The following is a 21397-nucleotide window of genomic DNA, read 5'->3' on the forward strand; positions in this document are numbered from 1 at the left end:
TCATCTAGGAGAAGGAATACTCTGATTTCAAACCTCCGCTGCCTTGCGGCTATACCCACTCACGGGGAAGGCTTCGGGAGTAAACCCTGAGGGAAAAATCCAGAGTTTAATGCTGACTGGCAACTCCCGCGATGCTGCTGGTGCCAAACTGTATCAGTCTCTGCTGTTCCTTTGGATTCATCAGATGTGTGGAGAGGGGAGCTTGTTGCATGGGCAACAGCTTGCTCGCTATATTGTATTGCCTGGGCCGGCGTATCTAGACAGCTAGGATGCGACATCCATTGTTAACTCTGACTGTGCTGTCTTTATGGCAGTTATTTAGTTTATAATATTTTCGCTTAGTAATTTGTTAGCATTTTTTTAGTCAAAGTTAGGATTGTTTAAATCAATTGATTTGTCTGTAATACATCGATGATGACGTCACATCCGGGTTCGCCGCGTCTTGTGGGAAATTACCGGTTTGAGATTCACGCAAGGGTGGGGGTCACTCACATGTGCCACCATAACGCCGGCTAGGGTTTCTCTATGCACCAAAGACACAGTGAAAGCAACGCTGTAAGTCATTAGATAATCGATATTTTGAGTTAAAATGTTAACGCCGATTCTGTTAAAAGTAACGACGGTCGGTAAGGTTTACCTTTTCGTCAGTTAAAGAGTCGGGATAGTTTGTATTGAAGTGTATCTAAAGCAGCCAATGGAGCAGCTAGATTCTGACTGTATGCTGCACTTTAATGTAATGTAGTTATTGTAATTTTACCTTTGCAAGTATTCACAATGTAAATGTGATATTTAGAAGGAAACAAACACTGTACCAATCTTGTATTGTTTTTCAACAGTTTTCACCATGCGTTAATGTGAAGAGTGAACAGTAAATGGTTAATCTTACTGCGGCCTCGTTTGCATTGATTCTGGTTTATCTCGACGTTTACCTCGGCGTTGCGTCACACCCGAGCGAGAACGTTACAGTGAAAAAGCGGCATTATCAGGTGTTTAAAGTGCAGCCATGTCAACCCGATCCAGCATCAAGTCGTTGTCAAAGTCGTCGTCATCCTGCGACAGGGGCAGTAGGGCATCAAGTAAGGCCACCCAAGCAAGAGCTAAAGCAGAAGCCGCCAAGGTGCGAGCGCGCTTTGCCAAAGAAGAATTAGAAGTAAAGATGAAAGCGGCTGCCAGAGAAGCCGAAAACCAGAAGGAAAAGGCTGCCAGAGAAGCCGAAAACCAGAAGGAAGCGGCTGCCAGAGAAGCCGAAAACCAGAAGGAAGCGGCTGCCAGAGAAGCCGAAAACCAGAAGGAAGCGGCTGCCAGAGAAGCCAAAAACGAAAAGGGTAGAGGCACGGTTAGAAGCGCTGAAGCTAGAACGAGAAGCAGTAGCTGCCGAGGTGGAAGCAGAGTTAATAGAAGATGCCGAAGAAATGCATGATCCGGATGATGGAAAATCTACCTCAGAAAAGATCGGATTGGAACGCACAAGTGACTATGTCCAATCTCAAATAGAATGGAAGACTCTTTCTTCCTCTCCTTACTTATTCGATAACGTCACACTTCATGAGGAGTCTTGGAGAGGCCCGACGGCATCACGTCCATCCGAGGAAGATAATTTACCGTCGCAACTCCGCGATGAACCCAGGAATGCAAGGGCTCACGACAAGTACTTCTCGACACCGAACTTACCGGATTTGGGGAGAAGAGAGGCAAAGACTGAGTCCAGACCAGCAAATTCCATAACAGATGTACGCCCTCAGTCGCGTACCCGAAGACGTGTTCCCTCAGCCCGCACGCCACTTGCAGATGAATCCGTAGCACGGTATTTTGCACGACGGGATCTCGTCACTTCAGGACTATACCAGTTCGACGATAAACCTGAAAATTACCATGCATGGCACTCCACATTCACCAATGCTATCGACGGAGTCCAGCTCAGAGCAACCCAGGAGTTGGATCTTATGGCAAAATGGCTGGGAAAAGAATCATGCGAACAGGTGAGACGCATACGTTCAGTGTACATCGACAAACCCGAGCTAGCATTGAAGAAAGCATGGGAGAGACTTCAGGAGGGCTACGGAGCCCCCGAAATTATTGAGGCGGCGCTATGCCAACGTTTGGGAAATTTTCCTAAGGTGTCAGCCAAGGACCACACCAAGCTAAGAGAATTCGGAGATTTACTCATGGAGATTCAAGGCGCCAAAGAAGATGGCCACTCAGCTGGTCTAGTATACCTAGACACTCCAACCGGGATTAGACAACTCGTGGACAAACTTCCATTTGGGCTGCAGGACGGGTGGTTGTCCGTTGCCTCGGATTACAAGGAAGAACACGAAGGTCGATTCCCTCCCTTCGAGTATTTCACCAGGTTTGTGTGCAAGGAGGCGAAGAAGCGAAACGATCCTAGCCTCATAGGTCCAGGAAGCAGTACAATTTACACCAAGCCAGATAAATCCACTTCGAATAATTCCAACATTACTAAACCAGTCTCAGCGCTTAAGACTGAAGTCCTTACAACTAACAACGACTCTAACAAGAATTGCCCACTGCATAACAAACCCCACCCCCTCAAAAGATGCAGAACGTTTAGGGAAAAACCCCTTGAAGAGAGAAAGGCCCTCCTCGAGGAGAAAGGAATATGCTTTAGATGCTGTTCCTCGACCTCTCACTGTGCGAGAGAGTGTACGATCGCCGTGAAGTGCCTGGAATGTAATAGCACTAATCACGACTGGGCCATGCATCCTGGCCCGTTACCGCAAACCGACAACGCTCCTTCACCCCCACAACAGGACGGCGGGGAGGGAGAAGCTCACTCCAGGACAACTGTTGTCAGCTCGAGCTGTACGGAAGTTTGCGGTCAAGCTTAGGCAAGCCGTTCTTGTTCAAAGATCTGTCTCACTAAGGTGTACCCTAAGGGAGCCAAAGACAAGGCCATCAAAGCCTACGTAATTCTGGACGATCAGAGCAACCGCTCGCTAGTCAGTCCAGAGTTCTTTAACTTGTTCAACATTGAGAGTGAGCAGTTCCCATACTACCTTAGAACTTGCTCAGGCAACATGAAAACTTACGGAAGGAGGGCCGAAGGCTTCCAGATCGAGTCCCTGGATGGTAAAGTCCTCATCTGTCTCCCCCTACTCGTAGAGTGCGAGAAAATCTTGAATAACCGCACTGAGATCCCGACGCCAAGTGCGGTGCTACACCAACCACATCTCCACCACATCGCCAAACACATCCCAGAGCTGGATCCAGAAGCAGAAATACTCCTGCTATTAGGGAGGGATGTTCTCCGGGTACACAAGGTTAGGCAGCAGGTCAATGGACCACACGACGCCCCCTTTGCCCAACGCCTGGATCTGGGCTGGGTGGTGATAGGAGAGGTGTGCCCTGGCAACGAACACAAATCAACGGTTAACACACTCAAGACCAATGTGCTAGAGAGTAGCCGCCATATGATTCTTCAACCCCGCACAAGTTCCATGTGCGTCCAGGAAGCACCACAAGGCTTTAACAAGCGCAAAGTAACTGACGAGACACTGGGTCAGTCTGTCTTTGCTCAAAAGGAGCATGATAATAAACTTGCTCCATCGGCTCAAGGCGCCATCATCTTAAAAACGGAGGACACCAAGGTCTTCCGAGACAAAGCAAATAGTGGGGTCGCCCCACTACCTTTCAGAGAACCATGCCAGTGCTTGCCAAACAACAAAGAGCAGGCAGTCAAGCGGTTCACGCCCTTGCAAAAAACCACGGAAAGGAGACCTGAGATGCAGCAAAGCATCCGATCGACCCACGAGGTACTGGGCACACTAATGGCAGAGATCACCGCCATTATGAATGCACGACCACTCCTACCCGTGTCTTCTGACCCGGAAAACCCCTTCATACTGTCGCCATCAATGCTCCTTACGCAGAAGGCAGGAGCTGCCCCTCCACCAGGGGACTTCTCCGATAAGGACCTGTACACAAAGCAATGGAGAAGGAACCTTCAAGTTGGAGATTTAGTCCTGCTCAGGGACAAGCAAATCGCCTGCAACTGCTGGCCAATGGCCAGAATCACTGCCACATTCCCTAGTAGGGATGGACATGTCAGGAAAGTCGAGTTGAAAACTACCGACCAAGGCGATGGGAAAATTTACCAAAGGCCCGTTACAGAAGTCATTCTACTTCTACCTAATGACTGATTTAGAGACTGAAGTTTGTATTATGTTCATTGTGACCTTACGAAGGTCAAGCGGGGAGTGTGCTGCCTTTATGGCAGTTATTTAGTTTATAATATTTTCGCTTAGTAATTTGTTAGCATTTTTTTAGTCAAAGTTAGGATTGTTTAAATCAATTGATTTGTCTGTAATACATCGCGGCTGCGATGACGTCACATCCGGGTTCGCCGCGTCTTGTGGGAAATTACCGGTTTGAGATTCACGCAAGGGTGGGGGTCACTCACATGTGCCACCATAACGCCGGCTAGGGTTTCTCTATGCACCAAAGACACAGTGAAAGCAACGCTGTAAGTCATTAGATAATCGATATTTTGAGTTAAAATGTTAACGCCGATTCTGTTAAAAGTAACGACGGTCGGTAAGGTTTACCTTTTCGTCAGTTAAAGAGTCGGGATAGTTTATATTGAAGTGTATCTAAAGCAGCCAATGGAGCAGCTAGATTCTGACTGTATGCTGCACTTTAATGTAATGTAGTTATTGTAGTTTTACCTTTGCAAGTATTCACAATGTAAATGTGATATTTAGAAGGAAACAAACACTGTACCAATCTTGTATTGTTTTTCAACAGTTTTCACCATGCGTTAATGTGAAGAGTGAACAGTAAATGGTTAATCTTACTGCGGCCTCGTTTGCATTGATTCTGGTTTATCTCGACGTTTACCTCGGCGTTTCGTCACACCCGAGCGAGAACGTTACAGTGAAAAAGCGGCATTATCAGGTGTTTAAAGTGCAGCCATGTCAACCCGATCCAGCATCAAGTCGTTGTCAAAGTCGTCGTCATCCTGCGACAGGGGCAGTAGGGCATCAAGTAAGGCCACCCAAGCAAGAGCTAAAGCAGAAGCCGCCAAGGTGCGAGCGCGCTTTGCCAAAGAAGAATTAGAAGTAAAGATGAAAGCGGCTGCCAGAGAAGCCGAAAACCAGAAGGAAAAGGCTGCCAGAGAAGCCGAAAACCAGAAGGAAGCGGCTGCCAGAGAAGCCGAAAACCAGAAGGAAGCGGCTGCCAGAGAAGCCGAAAACGAAAAGGGTAGAGGCACGGTTAGAAGCGCTGAAGCTAGAACGAGAAGCAGCAGCTGCCGAGGTGGAAGCAGAGTTAATAGAAGATGCCGAAGAAATGCATGATCCGGATGACGGAAAATCTACCTCAGAAAAGATCGGATTGGAACGCACAAGTGACTATGTCCAATCTCAAATAGAATGGAAGACTCTTTCTTCCTCTCCTTACTTATTCGATAACGTCCCACTTCATGAGGAGTCTTGGAGAGGCCCGACGGCATCACGTCCATCCGAGGAAGATAATTTACCGTCGCAACTCCGCGATGAACCCAGGAATGCAAGGGCTCACGACAAGTACTTCTCGACACCGAACTTACCGGATTTGGGGAGAAGAGAGGCAAAGACTGAGTCCAGACCAGCAAATTCCATAACAGATGTACGCCCTCAGTCGCGTACCCGAAGACGTGTTCCCTCAGCCCGCACGCCACTTGCAGATGAATCCGTAGCACGGTATTTTGCACGACGGGATCTCGTCACTTCAGGACTATACCAGTTCGACGATAAACCTGAAAATTACCATGCATGGCACTCCACATTCACCAACGCTATCGACGGAGTCCAGCTCAGAGCAACCCAGGAGTTGGATCTTATGGCAAAATGGCTGGGAAAAGAATCATGCGAACAGGTGAGACGCATACGTTCAGTGTACATCGACAAACCCGAGCTAGCATTGAAGAAAGCATGGGAGAGACTTCAGGAGGGCTACGGAGCCCCCGAAATTATTGAGGCGGCGCTATGCCAACGTTTGGGAAATTTTCCTAAGGTGTCAGCCAAGGACCACACCAAGCTAAGAGAATTCGGAGATTTACTCATGGAGATTCAAGGCGCCAAAGAAGATGGCCACTCAGCTGGTCTAGTATACCTAGACACTCCAACCGGGATTAGACAACTCGTGGACAAACTTCCATTTGGGCTGCAGGACGGGTGGTTGTCCGTTGCTTCGGATTACAAGGAAGAACACGAAGGTCGATTCCCTCCCTTCGAGTATTTCACCAGGTTTGTGTGCAAGGAGGCGAAGAAGCGAAACGATCCTAGCCTCATAGGTCCAGGAAGCAGTACAATTTACACCAAGCCAGATAAATCCACTTCGAATAATTCCAACATTACTAAACCAGTCTCAGCGCTTAAGACTGAAGTCCTTACAACTAACAACGACTCTAACAAGAATTGCCCACTGCATAACAAACCCCACCCCCTCAAAAGATGCAGAACGTTTAGGGAAAAACCCCTTGAAGAGAGAAAGGCCCTCCTCGAGGAGAAAGGAATATGCTTTAGATGCTGTTCCTCGACCTCTCACTGTGCGAGAGAGTGTACGATCGCCGTGAAGTGCCTGGAATGTAATAGCACTAATCACGACTGGGCCATGCATCCTGGCCCGTTACCGCAAACCGACAACGCTCCTTCACCCCCACAACAGGACGGCGGGGAGGGAGAAGCTCACTCCAGGACAACTGTTGTCAGCTCGAGCTGTACGGAAGTTTGCGGTCAAGCTTAGGCAAGCCGTTCTTGTTCAAAGATCTGTCTCACTAAGGTGTACCCTAAGGGAGCCAAAGACAAGGCCATCAAAGCCTACGTAATTCTGGACGATCAGAGCAACCGCTCGCTAGTCAGTCCAGAGTTCTTTAACTTGTTCAACATTGAGAGTGAGCAGTTCCCATACTACCTTAGAACTTGCTCAGGCAACATGAAAACTTACGGAAGGAGGGCCGAAGGCTTCCAGATCGAGTCCCTGGATGGTAAAGTCCTCATCTGTCTCCCCCTACTCGTAGAGTGCGAGAAAATCTTGAATAACCGCACTGAGATCCCGACGCCAAGTGCGGTGCTACACCAACCACATCTCCACCACATCGCCAAACACATCCCAGAGCTGGATCCAGAAGCAGAAATACTCCTGCTATTAGGGAGGGATGTTCTCCGGGTACACAAGGTTAGGCAGCAGGTCAATGGACCACACGACGCCCCCTTTGCCCAACGCCTGGATCTGGGCTGGGTGGTGATAGGAGAGGTGTGCCCTGGCAACGAACACAAATCAACGGTTAACACACTCAAGACCAATGTGCTAGAGAGTAGCCGCCATATGATTCTTCAACCCCGCACAAGTTCCATGTGCGTCCAGGAAGCACCACAAGGCTTTAACAAGTGCAAAGTAACTGACGAGACGCTGGGTCAGTCTGTCTTTGCTCAAAAGGAGCATGATAATAAACTTGCTCCATCGGCTCAAGGCACCATCATCTTAAAAACGGAGGACACCAAGGTCTTCAGAGACAAAGCAAATAGTGGGGTCGCCCCACTACCTTTCAGAGAACCATGCCAGTGCTTGCCAAACAACAAAGAGCAGGCAGTCAAGCGGTTCACGCCCTTGCAAAAAACCACGGAAAGGAGACCTGAGATGCAGCAAAGCATCCGATCGACCCACGAGGTACTGGGCACACTAATGGCAGAGATCACCGCCATTATGAATGCACGACCACTCCTACCCGTGTCTTCTGACCCGGAAAACCCCTTCATACTGTCGCCATCAATGCTCCTTACGCAGAAGGCAGGAGCTGCCCCTCCACCAGGGGACTTCTCCGATAAGGACCTGTACACAAAGCAATGGAGAAGGAACCTTCAAGTTGGAGATTTAGTCCTGCTCAGGGACAAGCAAATCGCCTGCAACTGCTGGCCAATGGCCAGAATCACTGCCACATTCCCTAGTAGGGATGGACATGTCAGGAAAGTCGAGTTGAAAACTACCGACCAAGGCGATGGGAAAATTTACCAAAGGCCCGTTACAGAAGTCATTCTACTTCTACCTAATGACTGATTTAGAGACTGAAGTTTGTATTATGTTCATTGTGACCTTACGAAGGTCAAGCGGGGAGTGTGCTGCCTTTATGGCAGTTATTTAGTTTATAATATTTTCGCTTAGTAATTTGTTAGCATTTTTTTAGTCAAAGTTAGGATTGTTTAAATCAATTGATTTGTCTGTAATACATCGCGGCTGCGATGACGTCACATCCGGGTTCGCCGCGTCTTGTGGGAAATTACCGGTTTGAGATTCACGCAAGGGTGGGGGTCACTCACATGTGCCACCATAACGCCGGCTAGGGTTTCTCTATGCACCAAAGACACAGTGAAAGCAACGCTGTAAGTCATTAGATAATCGATATTTTGAGTTAAAATGTTAACGCCGATTCTGTTAAAAGTAACGACGGTCGGTAAGGTTTACCTTTTCGTCAGTTAAAGAGTCGGGATAGTTTGTATTGAAGTGTATCTAAAGCAGCCAATGGAGCAGCTAGATTCTGACTGTATGCTGCACTTTAATGTAATGTAGTTATTGTAGTTTTACCTTTGCAAGTATTCACAATGTAAATGTGATATTTAGAAGGAAACAAACACTGTACCAATCTTGTACTGTTTTTCAACAGTTTTCACCATGCGTTAATGTGAAGAGTGAACAGTAAATGGTTAATCTTACTGTGGCCTCGTTTGCATTGATTCTGGTTTATCTCGGCGTTGCGTCACACCCGAGCGAGAATGTTACATCTGACCGACAGAGACCTTCACTCACTAATTCACCAAAATTCCTTTGACAACACATTCCAAACTCAAACTATTTCCAGGGACATGGGAGCAAAAGCATGGGAACACCACAGCCTGGAACTGTCCTCCAAGCTATGCACCATTCTAACTTGGAAATGCAAGTGACTTCCTTCACCATTAAGGATTGGCAATTAAATGTTGGCTCAGCCTCCACTGAAATACAAATTTTAAAAATCCTTTCGGATCTCTAGATTCCAGAGAATTCTGGTAGATTATTATCTATACACCCATGATCTCTGTGGCCTCCTCTGCTCCAAGGAAAAATATTACAGACTTCATGCTACTGCTATCAGGCAGGAGGTAGGTGAGCCTTAAGATCCACACTCAATGTTTTATTAAGTTTTCCCCCGTCAGATTTCTGAAGGATCTATGAACACTGCCTCAGAATTCATCTTTTGCACTATTTATTTCTGTAATTATAGTATTTTTTAAAAAAATGTCTTATTCAGTACTGCTGCTACAAATTTCACATTACGTCAGTGATAATAAGCCTGATTCTGATTTTACTGAGAGGGATTTTCTTGGAACTTACTACACTAGAGGGCACAGTTTCTCATTTGCTCATTAAATTCGCAGCAGAGATATTAGGACATCTGTTCAAAGTTCAGAGTAAACTTATTATTAAAAATGGCGCGTATGTCACCATATACAACCCCGAGCTTCATTTTTTGCATGCATTCACAGAGAAATACCAGAGAATCAATGAAAACTATCAATGACAAACCACCAATGCACAAAAGATATTTCGGGCATCAAATGTTAACGGAGAGAGGCCTGGATAACGGATGTTGTTATTGAATGACCGAACGAACAGCAGTCGCTGCCTGATCTGCTGAGTTTTTTCCTCGCAGCTTATGTGTGTCGGCCGGCCCCCAGGCCGGGGAGTAATGGACGACGGGCGAGTGCCGACACGGACTCAGCGCCGGACGGGCGGCACTCACCCACAGACCTCCGAGTGCGCGTACGCTCGGCTCCGCCATCCAGAAAGTTCACCAGCTTCTCCACGTCGAATGAGGCGGCTTTCCGCTCGCTCTCAATGTCCGGATTGACAGCTCCGAACACGGACTCGGTCCACATACCGCCTGTGCCTGGGACGCTCTCGGGGCTCGTCTCACACCGGACGCAGCTCAACCACCAGTGGCCGAGCGCTCCGTCCTATTACCATGCCTATTGGCTGGTTCTACTGTCAATCAATTCTCATCCAATAGGGACGTTCCCAAGATTTCTCAGCCGGCTGCGTAAACTTGCTGTGAGCGACATATTCCTTACGAGGAAAGTCACGTTCCCATAACAAATTTAAATATTTTTATTTTAAAATTATATGGATTTCACCAAATAATTATTCCTGAAAATAAATTCAAATTAGTTAGAGTGAATGTTTGCGCAAAGCATACTGTTGTACAATCCAGTGAAAGTTTGCTAGCTCTCATCGAAGGTGAATAGTCCAGTATGTTTATCGGGAAGATTGGTGGCAGTTAGTAAATATTTACCTTTACAACACGCTGCCTAATTTTATCGATTATTGCTAGTTTTGTCTTATTATTTCAGATTTCCACAGACTATCCGCGTTCAGGCGAAGTATGAAGCGGCAGCGCCAGATATGAACTATTTTCATACTGTTATGTTTATTTTCTCATACTTTCTTACTACACAATAGTAAAGAATCTAGGAATGATGGTGCATAGTTCCCTGAAGGTGGAATCTCATGTGGATAGGCTGGTGAAGAAAGCTTTTGGTATGCTGGCCTTTATAAATCAGAGCATTGAGTATAGGAGTTGGGATGTAATGTTAAAATTGTACAAGGCATTGCTAAGGCCGAATTTGGAGTATTGTGTACAGTTCTGGTCACCAAATTATAGGAAAGATATCAACAAAATAGAGAAAGTACAGAGGAGATTCACTAGAATGTTACCTGGGTTTCAGCACCTAAGTTACAGGGAAAGGTTGAACAAGTTAGGTCTTTATTCTTTGGAGCGTAGAAGGTTGAGGGGGGACTTGATAGAGGTATTTAAAATTATGAGGGGGGTTAATAGAGTTGACATTGATAGGCTTTTTCCATTGAGAGTAGGGGAGATTCGAACAAAGGGACATGAGTTGAGAGTTAGGAGGCAAAAGTTTAGGTGTAACACGAGGGGGATCTTCTTTATTCAGAGTGTGGTAGATGTGTGGAACGAGCTTCCAGTAGAAATGATAGAGGCAGGTTCAGTATTGTTACAAAGTAAAATTGGATAGGTATATGGACAGGAAAGGAATGGAGGGTTATGGGCTGTGTGCAGGTCGGTGGGACTAGGCGAGAGTAAGCGTTCGGCACGGACTAGAAGGGCCGAGATGGCCTGTTTCCGTGCTCTAATTGTTATATGGTTATATGGTTACAGCATATCTATGGAATGTGTGAATGTGTGTTTACTGTCAGCGGACACTAACATGTTCCATTCCCTGTCTGTACATTGCGACGGAGTCATAACGCAGAGATTTTCGCTCCCTCACATTGTGAGACGGATGTAAGATTTAAATAAATAAATTCAAATTAACTTATTTCCCTTGCTTGCATGCCCGGCAACTATTGAAAAGTTCAAAGAACAACAATTCAGCCTGCATCTTGCTTTTAGACAAGAGCTAATCTTCTACGTTAACAGTAGAATTGGTTACACCAATTGGTTACCCAACCTGGTCCCATGGCAGAATTGTCGTTAATGATAAATCTTCCTCAGCTACTTTGAATTTTGCAATGTAATTTACATTAACACCACTAACATTAATCAAAGATGTTTGGTATGTAAATAACGTATGCAAAAAAACTACTTGAGCTACAAAATGCAAAACCTAAGCATTCAATTTTTGAAGCGCTAGAAATTTCCACAGGGTAAAATAAGCAGTTTTTAATTTCAAAGCTGTTACAATTTCACAAACCTATAGATGGCAACAATCCAACTGAATACAAAATCTCCTCCTGTTATCAATAATGAAACTGATTACCTCTTACCACAGATTCACAGATTGGAGCTTGAATTTTATGTACATGTAGAAAAGTAACTTTCTCAAATTATGAGTAAAAGTGAAAGAAAATAAACTTTCAGAATGTGCATTCTAACACTAAATCTAATCAGATGTGTAAATTCATTTTACTGTGGTGATAAGTGTAACTTATGCAACCGTAGACATTTTCTCAGTAACATTTCAAAAGCATCATTTACAAAACATACAGACAGCTGTTGTCATTACAAACAATATGATTTGTCATTTTAGCAGCCACATTGCAATTGTTTTTTGCAATTCTGGTCACAAAATACCAGAAACTCTTTCTTTCCAGTACTAGGTGAATTGAATACAAGGCAAACAAAATTGAGAGAGTGACAATCTTTTCAAATGAAGTTAAAAGCTTTCAGAATTACATTCATAATCAACTATAGTAAGCAGTCTCCAACACCTAGACATTACTAAGTATAAAATAAATCAGCATTTTGAAGTGTAAATGACAGAATGAACATAAAATAAATTGATTGTGAATTGATTTTGTTTACATAGCATTTATCTTTAAAGTAGTAGTCATTGCTTTTCTTGTACTACACAAAATTCTTCTCTATGCTGCCCACACATTCTGTAAGGCTAATTATAGTGATTTTCTAAGGCTCTGGTACAGGTAACTTTTCAAAATATATCTGCTTTTAGTAATAGATTTATAAGCGCTTAATAGAATTATTCTAGAATGAAATGTGCTGTCAGCAAGACAGAACAAAGTTTTAAAGGTTTTGGTCAGTGGTTCCTTTGTTTACTGTAAAAGTTTTAATTGTGCAGACCCTATTAATTTCTTTATCCCATAGTATTATATCAGAAAAAAAACACACCAAGATTCTCAATACAGGAGTTATCTTATACATCTATTACTATAGGTAGATAGTAAATGTATTGAAAATTATGATATATTTTCTGGATTGTTAGGTATTGTGCAATCTAAATTTAATTCCTAAAAAAATATCAACAGTCAACAATTCCAAATCTTCCCAGCAGATTCTGGCTATTTCAGCTGTTGACTGTATACATACATAATCAGACAATCCATAAAATACCAACAGCCACCACTTATTTTACTGTTAAGTTTTGTAGATTAAAATTAACAATATCCATGTAGCATTTACAACAATCTTCAATTAGCAACATTTTAATTCAAATACAGCTGTAACAAAAAATAATGCATAGCAGTCAAATGTTTGACCAAACATCAACACAAGCAAAAGGCTCTTCCTCTGAGATAAAAGTCAAATATCACATGACAATAACTGTCACCATCAAATCTCACCTGTCAAAGGGAATATTCGACTCTAAGTTCATTTCATTAAAAAGAATCACTGCTGCTGCAGTTACAAGCAGATAATCTTTTACGCAAAATACCATGAAACACCTTCTTTATGCTTTGAATCATTACATGGAATGCATGAAAGAATAACGAGCTTGATGTTCCATTTTAGTCAGGGGTAATAAATTTAAGGTATGCTGATAGGTCACTTTGTCATTACAATTCATCGTCCAGATTCACTGGATTCTTGTTATATTTCTTTTTATTCAAACTGGCATATTCACGTTAAGTAGCACTTTCACGTTCTCACCTACTGATCAGGTTTGGTGAGCCCTACAAAACAAACATTCTTAACGTCTGGAAAAGACTGGCCATCCATTCAGAGCAGAATAGAACAGTTTTCATTTTCCTCATAAGAAAGACAAGAACATTAAATGAACTCTATAGTGATGGCATAGCAAATCAGTCAAGTAGAACTGGTACCTAGCATTATCAACCAGTAAAAGGCCATTGAGAAGGGAACTCTCTATACTAGCCAGCCTTCTTCTCAGTACTGAAAGTGGATGTTCTCCGCAAGTTTTCTTTGACTTTGATGAATTCAGGAGCATTTTCTTGTTCTTCTCCACTCCTCTCCTGTTCCCTTTCCAACTGAAAGATACAATTTCACCATTTAGTACATGCAAAAGTTTTCCACAATAGTTTCCACACTTGAACATGTTAGGTTAACCATAACATGTTGCCTAAGTTGCACAGAGGAAGTACAAAGGTTGCCTATAGATTAATGATGATGATGTCAATATTAAAATCAGGTAGCAATTGGGATATGGCAAAGATAAGATTCTTACAGCCTGAGTGAGATATTGTCCTGTTGCTTTGGGGAATATTGAAAATTTGAGTCCACAACCCACTTCTACCTCTCCCAGAATCTGAATTCTTAGTGATATTTACACTTTACCTAATGGCAGAAGTGGAAAATGTCAGATTAATTTCTAGCTTATTTTAGAATAAAGTTTTCTAATGTTTAATCACACTTTTAAATTCATGTTTTTTAGGCAATGCTCAAGATTTCAGGAAGTTTCTCAGTGACCTCATTTTTCCAAAATGTTTGATCAGTTCTTGTTGTTTCTGCAGGTACGTGTATGACAAGTTTGAAACACAAGATGGAAGAGCACCATAGGAATCGGTGAAATTAACTTCATTATATCTAGCTCTGATCTACAGTTTTCTTAAGAAATGGAAGTGTTACTTCAACTTCATGTAATACTAGACTCACATTATGCTGTTATCTTACAATGCTCTCTGGAAGACTCACCAAAATACTTTACTGTAGGAAAAAATAAACAAATTCATATGGTAAACACAAGAGATTCTGCAGATGCTGGAAATCCAGAGCAACACACACAAAGTTGGAGGAACTCAGGATGATCAGGCATTACCTATGGAAGTGAATAAACAGTTGACGTTTTAGGCTGAAAATGATAAAGAAGGGGAAGGATGCCAGAATACGAAGGGGGGGGGGGAGGATTTAGTATTGCTAGAAGGTGATTGGTGAAGCCAGGTGGGTGGGAGATGGGCAATGAAGGAAGAAGCTGGGAGACGATAGGTGGAAAATGTAAACGTCTAGAAGGAATCTGATAGGAGAGGGTGGACTTTGGGAGAAATTCATTAAGTATCTTTTTCATTTTTGAGATGTAAAACATATGTATTAAAGGACCTTAACAGAAAACTTACAAGACACTTCTACCACAATCCTTGGACATGACTTGTCCCGTTAATAGGCTTGACTTAGAGTGAGGACCACAGTGATACACAACTGGGTAAGGGTAACACTGGAACCAACATGGGTTCCTTTTTAGTTATGTCAAAGAATCACATGCAGATTGATCAGCATTCCTTCTCATGTTGAGAAGAGAACAAAATTGCAGAGGTTCAAAATCCAAATTAAGAACAGAATGGATTACCGAGAGATTTGATGTCACAAAATTTGTTGAATTTGTCCAGGAACATTTTCTGAAGCAATGGCTCAACTAGAGAAAGGACTATACTCAATCTCTTCTTGAGGAAATGAGGCCATGCAAGTGGCTGATCCATCAGTGGGAGAGTGTTTTGGGACCATAGACCATAGTACTTTTAATTTCAGGAGAGTTTTGGCCCACAAGTTAAAGGCCTGAATTGAGGCAAGGCTAATTTGGATGGCATTAGATAGAAACTTGCAAAGGTTGATTGGGACAGGCTTTCCAGGTAAAAGGATATGTCGGCAAGAGGACATGTACCTTCTCAGGTAAAAGGAGGCTTTTAAAGGTGAGATATAAAGAATTCAGGACCAGCATCTTCCTGTTAGATCGAAGAGCAAGGCTAGCAGAATTGGAAAACCATAGTTGATGAGGTATATTAAAGTCCTTCAGGAGAAAGGAAGCACATGTCAGAAATAGGCAGTCAAGATCAATCAAATCCCGTAAAGAGTATAAGGGATGTAAGACTACTCTTCAGAAGGAAATTAGGAAGACTAAAAGAGACCATGAGATATCCCTGGTAGTTCAGATGCTACAGTAGGAGAATGCTACAAGATTCTATAATCATATTAAGAGTAAAATGGTACTAGAAAGAGGGTGTGGAGCAATGAAAAATTGGTGAAGTAGGTCTTAAATGAATACCACATCTGTATTTATTGTGGGGAAGGGACATGGTAACTAAAGGGTTCGAGAGAGGTGAATGCTGAAGCATTTTAACATTAAGGAGGGGGCGTTAACAGTCATAAAGCAGGAAAGGTTGATGGGGACAGTGGATAGTGTCTTCATGGAGTACAACAAGGCCTTTGACAAGGTTTCCAGATGATAAGATGGTCCAGAAGGGCTGAATCCATCGAGACCAGGGTGAGATAGCAAAACTGATATAAAGTTGGCTTAGTGTGGTAGTGGTTGCTTTTCCAATGGGGGACCTGCAATCATGGCATACCATATGCATCCTTTATAATTCATTATAAATTAATAATTTGAAGAGAATGTTAGACACACGATTACTAAATTTATGGGTAACACCAATTTTTTTGGTATATTGAAAAAGATTGTTCTAGGTAACTTCAGGACCTAGATAAACTGGGAAAGCAGACGAAGGAATGGTTGATGGAATTTAATTCAGTTAAGTGCAAAATTATGTCGTTTGGAAATTTAACTCAGAGCAGGGCTACACAGTGATGGCAGGGTGTTGGGGAAATATTACTGGATAGTGGAACCTTGGGGCACAAGTACATGGTTCCCTGAAAGTGGCAACACAAAGTTGGCAAGGTGTTAGAGGCTACATATGGTATGCTTGCCTTCATTGGCTGAGTATAGAATTTGGGACATCAAGTTACAGCTGTAGAAATCCTTGGTTAGGCCACTCTTACAATAGCGTTTACAGTTTTGGGCACCATACTATAAGAAAGATCTGATTAAGCTGGAAAAAAGATTTCAGATTGGTAACAACATCTCCTCCATAATCTCCATCAGGACAGGTGCACCACAAGTCAGTATGCTTAGCCCCCTGCTGTAATTGATATACACTTACGACTGTGAGGCCAGGGATAGCTCCAACGCCATACTTAAATTTGCTGATGACACCACTGTTGTTGGCCGATTCAGAGATGGTGATGAATCAGCGGGTGGGTGGGGAGGATCGAAAATCTGGCTGAATGGTGCCAAAACAACAACCCTGCACTCAATGTCAGCAGGACCAAGGAGATGATTACTGACTACAGGAGGAGGAAACTGGATATCCATGAGCCAGTCCCGTCAGGGGATCAGAGGTGGAGAGGGTCAGCAACTTTAAATCCTGCAGCGTTATCTTTCAGAGGATCTGTCCTGAACCCAGCATGCAAGTGCCTTTACAAAGAAAGTATGGCAATGTCTCTACGTTTTCTTTTTAGAAGTCTGTGAACATTTGGCATGTCATTTGAAACTTTGACAGACTCCTATAGATGTGCAGTAGAGAGTACCATCACAGGTAAAGACCACCCCCACCACTGAGCACATCTACAGCAGCATCCATCATCCAGGCCACGCTCTCCTCACGCTGCCCCCATTTGGAAAGAGCTACTGAAGCCTCAAGTGTCAGTTAATACCCTACAACCGTCAGGCTCTTGAGCCAGAATGGATAACTTTACTCCACCAACTGATTCCACAACCTATGGACACATTTTTAAAGACTGTACAACTCTTGCTCTCAATATTTATAACATTTTTTATTTTTTTGTACTTACACCTCTTGTTGTCTTTTGCATACTGGCTGTTTGTCTTCGTTATGTATGGTGTTTCTATGGTGACTCTATTGTGTTTCTTCATATTTACTGTGAATGTCTACAGGAAAATTAACCACAAGGTACTATATGGTGACATGTATGTACTTTGATAATAGATTTACTTTGAACTTTGTCACAGCATTTTTCCCAGGATAGAGGATCCTAAGACTAGTGTCCATAGTTTTTAGGCGAGAAGGAAAAAAAATTAAAGGAGATCTGAGAGGCAAGGTTTTCACACAGGGGATGGTGAGTATCTGGAATGAGCTACCAGGGGAAGTGGTAGAGGCAGGTAAACTTACACCATTTAAAAGACATTTACAAAGGTACTAGGCTTAGAAGTATGTGGGCCAAATGCAGACAAATTGCATTCGTGTGGGTTGGTGTTTTGATTTGTATGAATGGATTGGACTGAGGGGGCCTACTCCATGCTCCATGACGCAATGATTTGATGAGTCTATAAAGTACTCAGCAGGTTAGGCAGCATCTGTGGAGACACAAGTTAAAGACAAGGACCCTTCCTCAGAGCAGGGTCCTTGATCGGAAATAATTCTCTCCACAGATGCTTATTGTCTGATGAGTATTTGCAATGCATTCTGTTTCTTATGTTGATCATTTCAAGAAACTATTAAGGTCAATGTTTGTACTCAAGATGGAGATCACTTTCCTGCAGCAGGCTGGCTTGTGAAGGCTACTAGTGATAGAGCTGACTGAATTATGAATAACACAACTATCGTATAGTCATCTTCCTGGAGAAGACCATGGGGGAATCACCCTTTTGCCCCTCAGCATTTGCAGCCAATTAAAGGTCAGCTGCCGAGTCTTTGCTGCATGCCCCTCTGTTGGGCAAATTTTTCAACCTCCTTATCACAGGGAGGAATAAAGCCTTTTTAAATCACCCATACTTGAGCATAGGTGCTTGGCGAAGTGGTACTGTATCCAGTGCTCCCAATGTAGCCTCCTGTGTATTGGTGAGACCCGAGGTTGACTGAGAGACTGCTTCGCCGAGATCCTATGCTCTGTCCACTAAGAAAAAGCAGAATCTCCTGGTGTTACGTACTCGTGACACGTGACAGTGGTACCCTTGTCACGTGACTGGGGTTGAAGCTATACTGGACTTGAGGTAATGGTCTTGTGATGGTGGAGTGACGTCATTTTCCCGCCAGTAGAGATCATGCGACAGGTTTTTTTTTTACAGGGTATAAAAGGAAGACCCCACCCTGTGGGGAGGGGCAGTTCGTGGCTGGATTTGCCAAGCTGACTTCATGCCACTGCGTGATTTAATGTGATGACGCAGTTTAGTTGAAAAATGAAGTTTTATCTAATGCCTAAAGTTTAAAAGGTCATTGCCAGCAGTTTCTTTACTGTGGAGAGTGAAGATAAAAGTTCGGGAGTTAAAGATTGAGGAGACTCGAATTTCGACGGTGGAATGGGTTCGACCTTGTGTGATCCTCATTCGGAAGGATTTTGTTGACTGTTCTCGTGTTAATCTCTGCGGGATAGCAGGAGATTGAGGACAGTGTGGAAGGAAAGGTCAGTGCCTTCAAACCGTTACGTTTCATAAAATTATTCGTGGGAAGAGTTCGACGCCGGGGATCGAAGGAAAACAATGTGGAAGAGAATTTAAATCGCCTTAAAAAGTCTCTCCTTTTAAATGGACTGAGCATTTTGAACTTTTGGCAATATTGCTTTAAACAACTGTTTTTGCAACATCGCTTTAAGAACTGTTAAGCTGCCGCACAGCAGCTGTTTTCCGGTTACGTTAGTGTTTGTTTACTTTTGGGGGGTTTGTTTTCAGTGTTTAATAAACGTGTTATTTGTTGTAAGAACCCTTGCCTAACTCATATATATTTATTGTTGCCTGAATACGTAACATAAATATGGGGGCTGCGTCCGGATTGGATCGTTTGAGTTTAAATGCTTGTTGAATTTTGAGTCGGTATTTTGGAAATGGGGAATACTCGATTCTTTTGTTTGATTGGCTTGTGAGTGGTATTCGGCAACGATGAATATTGATGAGTTTCTGGATTCGCCAGGGGCGGATTTGTTAGCGAAGGCAAAAAAGACTGAGGTGTCTGAGATTGCTAGTAGATTGCAACTTAAAGGTATTTTGACGACTACATCAAAAGCTGTTATACAGAGAAAAATCGCGTCTCACTATGTGGATTCGGGTGTTTCTGATGATTCGGCTTTAGAATCGTTTCCAATAAGTAATTTGGAGATGTAGTTGCAAATCGAACAAATGATGTTAGAGCGTTGTAAATTAGAGGCTGCACAAAAACAGAGGGAGTTTGAATATGCAATGGAGGAATTAAGGTCTGGGAATCAGTCTTCTGGTTCTAAAAAACCGTTTGTTGCTAGTCAAGAAATTAAATTGGTCCCTCCATTTAGTGAAACAGAAGTGGAAAGATATTTTCAACATTTTGAAACTATTGCTCAGATGTCAGAGTGGCCGCGAGATAAATGGTCAGTGTTGTTACAGAGTGTAATTAAAGGCAAAGCACAAGTTTACACAGCTTTAACTGCTGCACAAGCATTAGATTATGATATTGTGAAAACGCATATTCTCAAAGTGTACGAATTAGTCCCAGAAGCTTATAGAGAAAGATTCAGAAGTTTGAAAAAATCTGTGGAAAAGACTTATGTGGAATTTGCCAATGATAAAGCTATGTGTTTTGAGAGATGGGTTTCTTCTAAAAATGTAAATGAGGACTATGATACATTGAGAGAGCTGATTTTAATGGAGGAATTTAAAAGAAGCATTCCTGTTGAAGTAAAGACCTTCTTAAATGAGAGGGATACTGATAAATTGCAGGACTGTGCTAGATTAGCTGATGAGTATGTTTTAATCCATAAGAATAAATTTCCTCAAGGCAGAATTTTTAAGAGGAAAAATAATATGGAGACTCAAGGCAGATCAGAAATTAAATCAGAGGTTAATGAGAAAGGTAAGGAGGAAGGAAAACCTGTGAAGGAAAGACAGTTTGGTCTTATTTGTAACTATTGTAAGAAATTTGGCCATGTAATAGCTAACTGTTTCAAACTGAAAAAGAAAGAGAAGGAAGCAGTTCCAGATGCTTGTGTGCAACATATTGAAGCACCTGTAAAATTACAGAGTTTGGTAAACACAAATGAGGCTTTGTTAGAGTCTGACCAAGTTAGAAAGGGATATGATCATTTTATAACTGAAGGGTTTGTATCCTTGAAAGAAGGATCTACTCTGGTGCCAATAAAAATCCTTAGGGATACTGGAGCTTCTCAATCACTGATGTTAGACAGTGTGTTGAAGTTTAATGAAGAGAGTGATACTGGTGAGGTAAATTACATAAGAGGTGTTGGGAGTGATTTTATGCCTGTACATTTACATAAAGTAAATTTAAAGTCAGGGTTAGTTACAGGATTTGTTAAAGTAGGATTACAGCATAGCTTACCTGTGAAGGGTATTTCTTTATTGTTAGGTAATGACTTGGCAGGTGGACAAGTCTTTCCTGAAGTGCATTTGACAATGGAGTCAGAGGAACCAGGGATGAATTCTAACACAGATTTTTCCTGTGTTGTGACTAGAGCTATGGCTAAAAAGATTGATGTGCAGAATGAGGTTGTTACTCAGGACTGTTCAACTCAGGATTCGAGTTTTGAGGATGTGTCAGAGACTTTATTACCTTCATTGTTTGAACAAGATTCTGGGAGTATGTCTGACTATGAAGATTTATCTCTGTCTCGGAAGGAGATGATAGCAGAGCAGAATAGAGATCCTGAGATTATAAAATTGAGGGAACAAGCTTTACTAGGTGGTGAAATTGAGAAGGTGTCAGTAGGATATTACTTGGAAAAAGGAGTGTTGATGAGGAAGTGGAGGTCGCCTACAATTCCTGCAAGTGAGGAATGGAATGTTGTTTACCAGGTAGTTGTTCCTAAAGTTTATCGAAATGAGATTTTGACTTTAGCTCATAGTGTGCCTTTAGGTGGACATCAAGGGGTAAGGAAAACTGTGGA

The 21397-nt window shown here is 42.8% G+C and overlaps 2 protein-coding genes and 1 long non-coding RNA gene across 5 annotated transcripts in view; 1 reads left to right on the plus strand and 2 right to left on the minus strand.

Annotated features, from left to right (window-relative positions):
• The window catches only part of LOC140741835 (peroxisomal acyl-coenzyme A oxidase 2-like), a 57269-nt gene extending 47299 nt beyond the window's left edge, over positions 1 to 9970 (minus strand). Inside the window, exon 1 of the mRNA XM_073072281.1 lies at positions 9776 to 9970. Within this exon, the coding sequence (XP_072928382.1) occupies positions 9776 to 9911 (136 nt within the window). The 5' untranslated portion in view covers positions 9912 to 9970. The remainder of the gene's footprint in view (positions 1 to 9775) is intronic.
• On the plus strand, positions 3647 to 4813 carry LOC140741838 (uncharacterized). Its single transcript, XR_012102142.1, has 2 exons — positions 3647 to 4483; positions 4765 to 4813. It is a non-coding gene; the product is annotated as an uncharacterized lncRNA (long non-coding RNA).
• Positions 9971 to 11698: 1728 nt separating the features above from the next.
• LOC140741837 (protein FAM107B-like) overlaps positions 11699 to 21397 on the minus strand; it is a 159800-nt gene continuing 150101 nt past the window's right edge. For all 3 annotated transcript variants that reach the window (XM_073072286.1, XM_073072284.1, XM_073072285.1), the window contains one exon: positions 11699 to 13776. In XM_073072286.1, the coding sequence (XP_072928387.1) occupies positions 13660 to 13776 (117 nt within the window). In that variant the 3' untranslated portion in view covers positions 11699 to 13659. The remainder of the gene's footprint in view (positions 13777 to 21397) is intronic.

The sequence above is a fragment of the Hemitrygon akajei genome, chromosome 19 (assembly GCF_048418815.1).
Source record: "Hemitrygon akajei chromosome 19, sHemAka1.3, whole genome shotgun sequence".
Lineage (NCBI taxonomy): Eukaryota > Metazoa > Chordata > Chondrichthyes > Myliobatiformes > Dasyatidae > Hemitrygon > Hemitrygon akajei.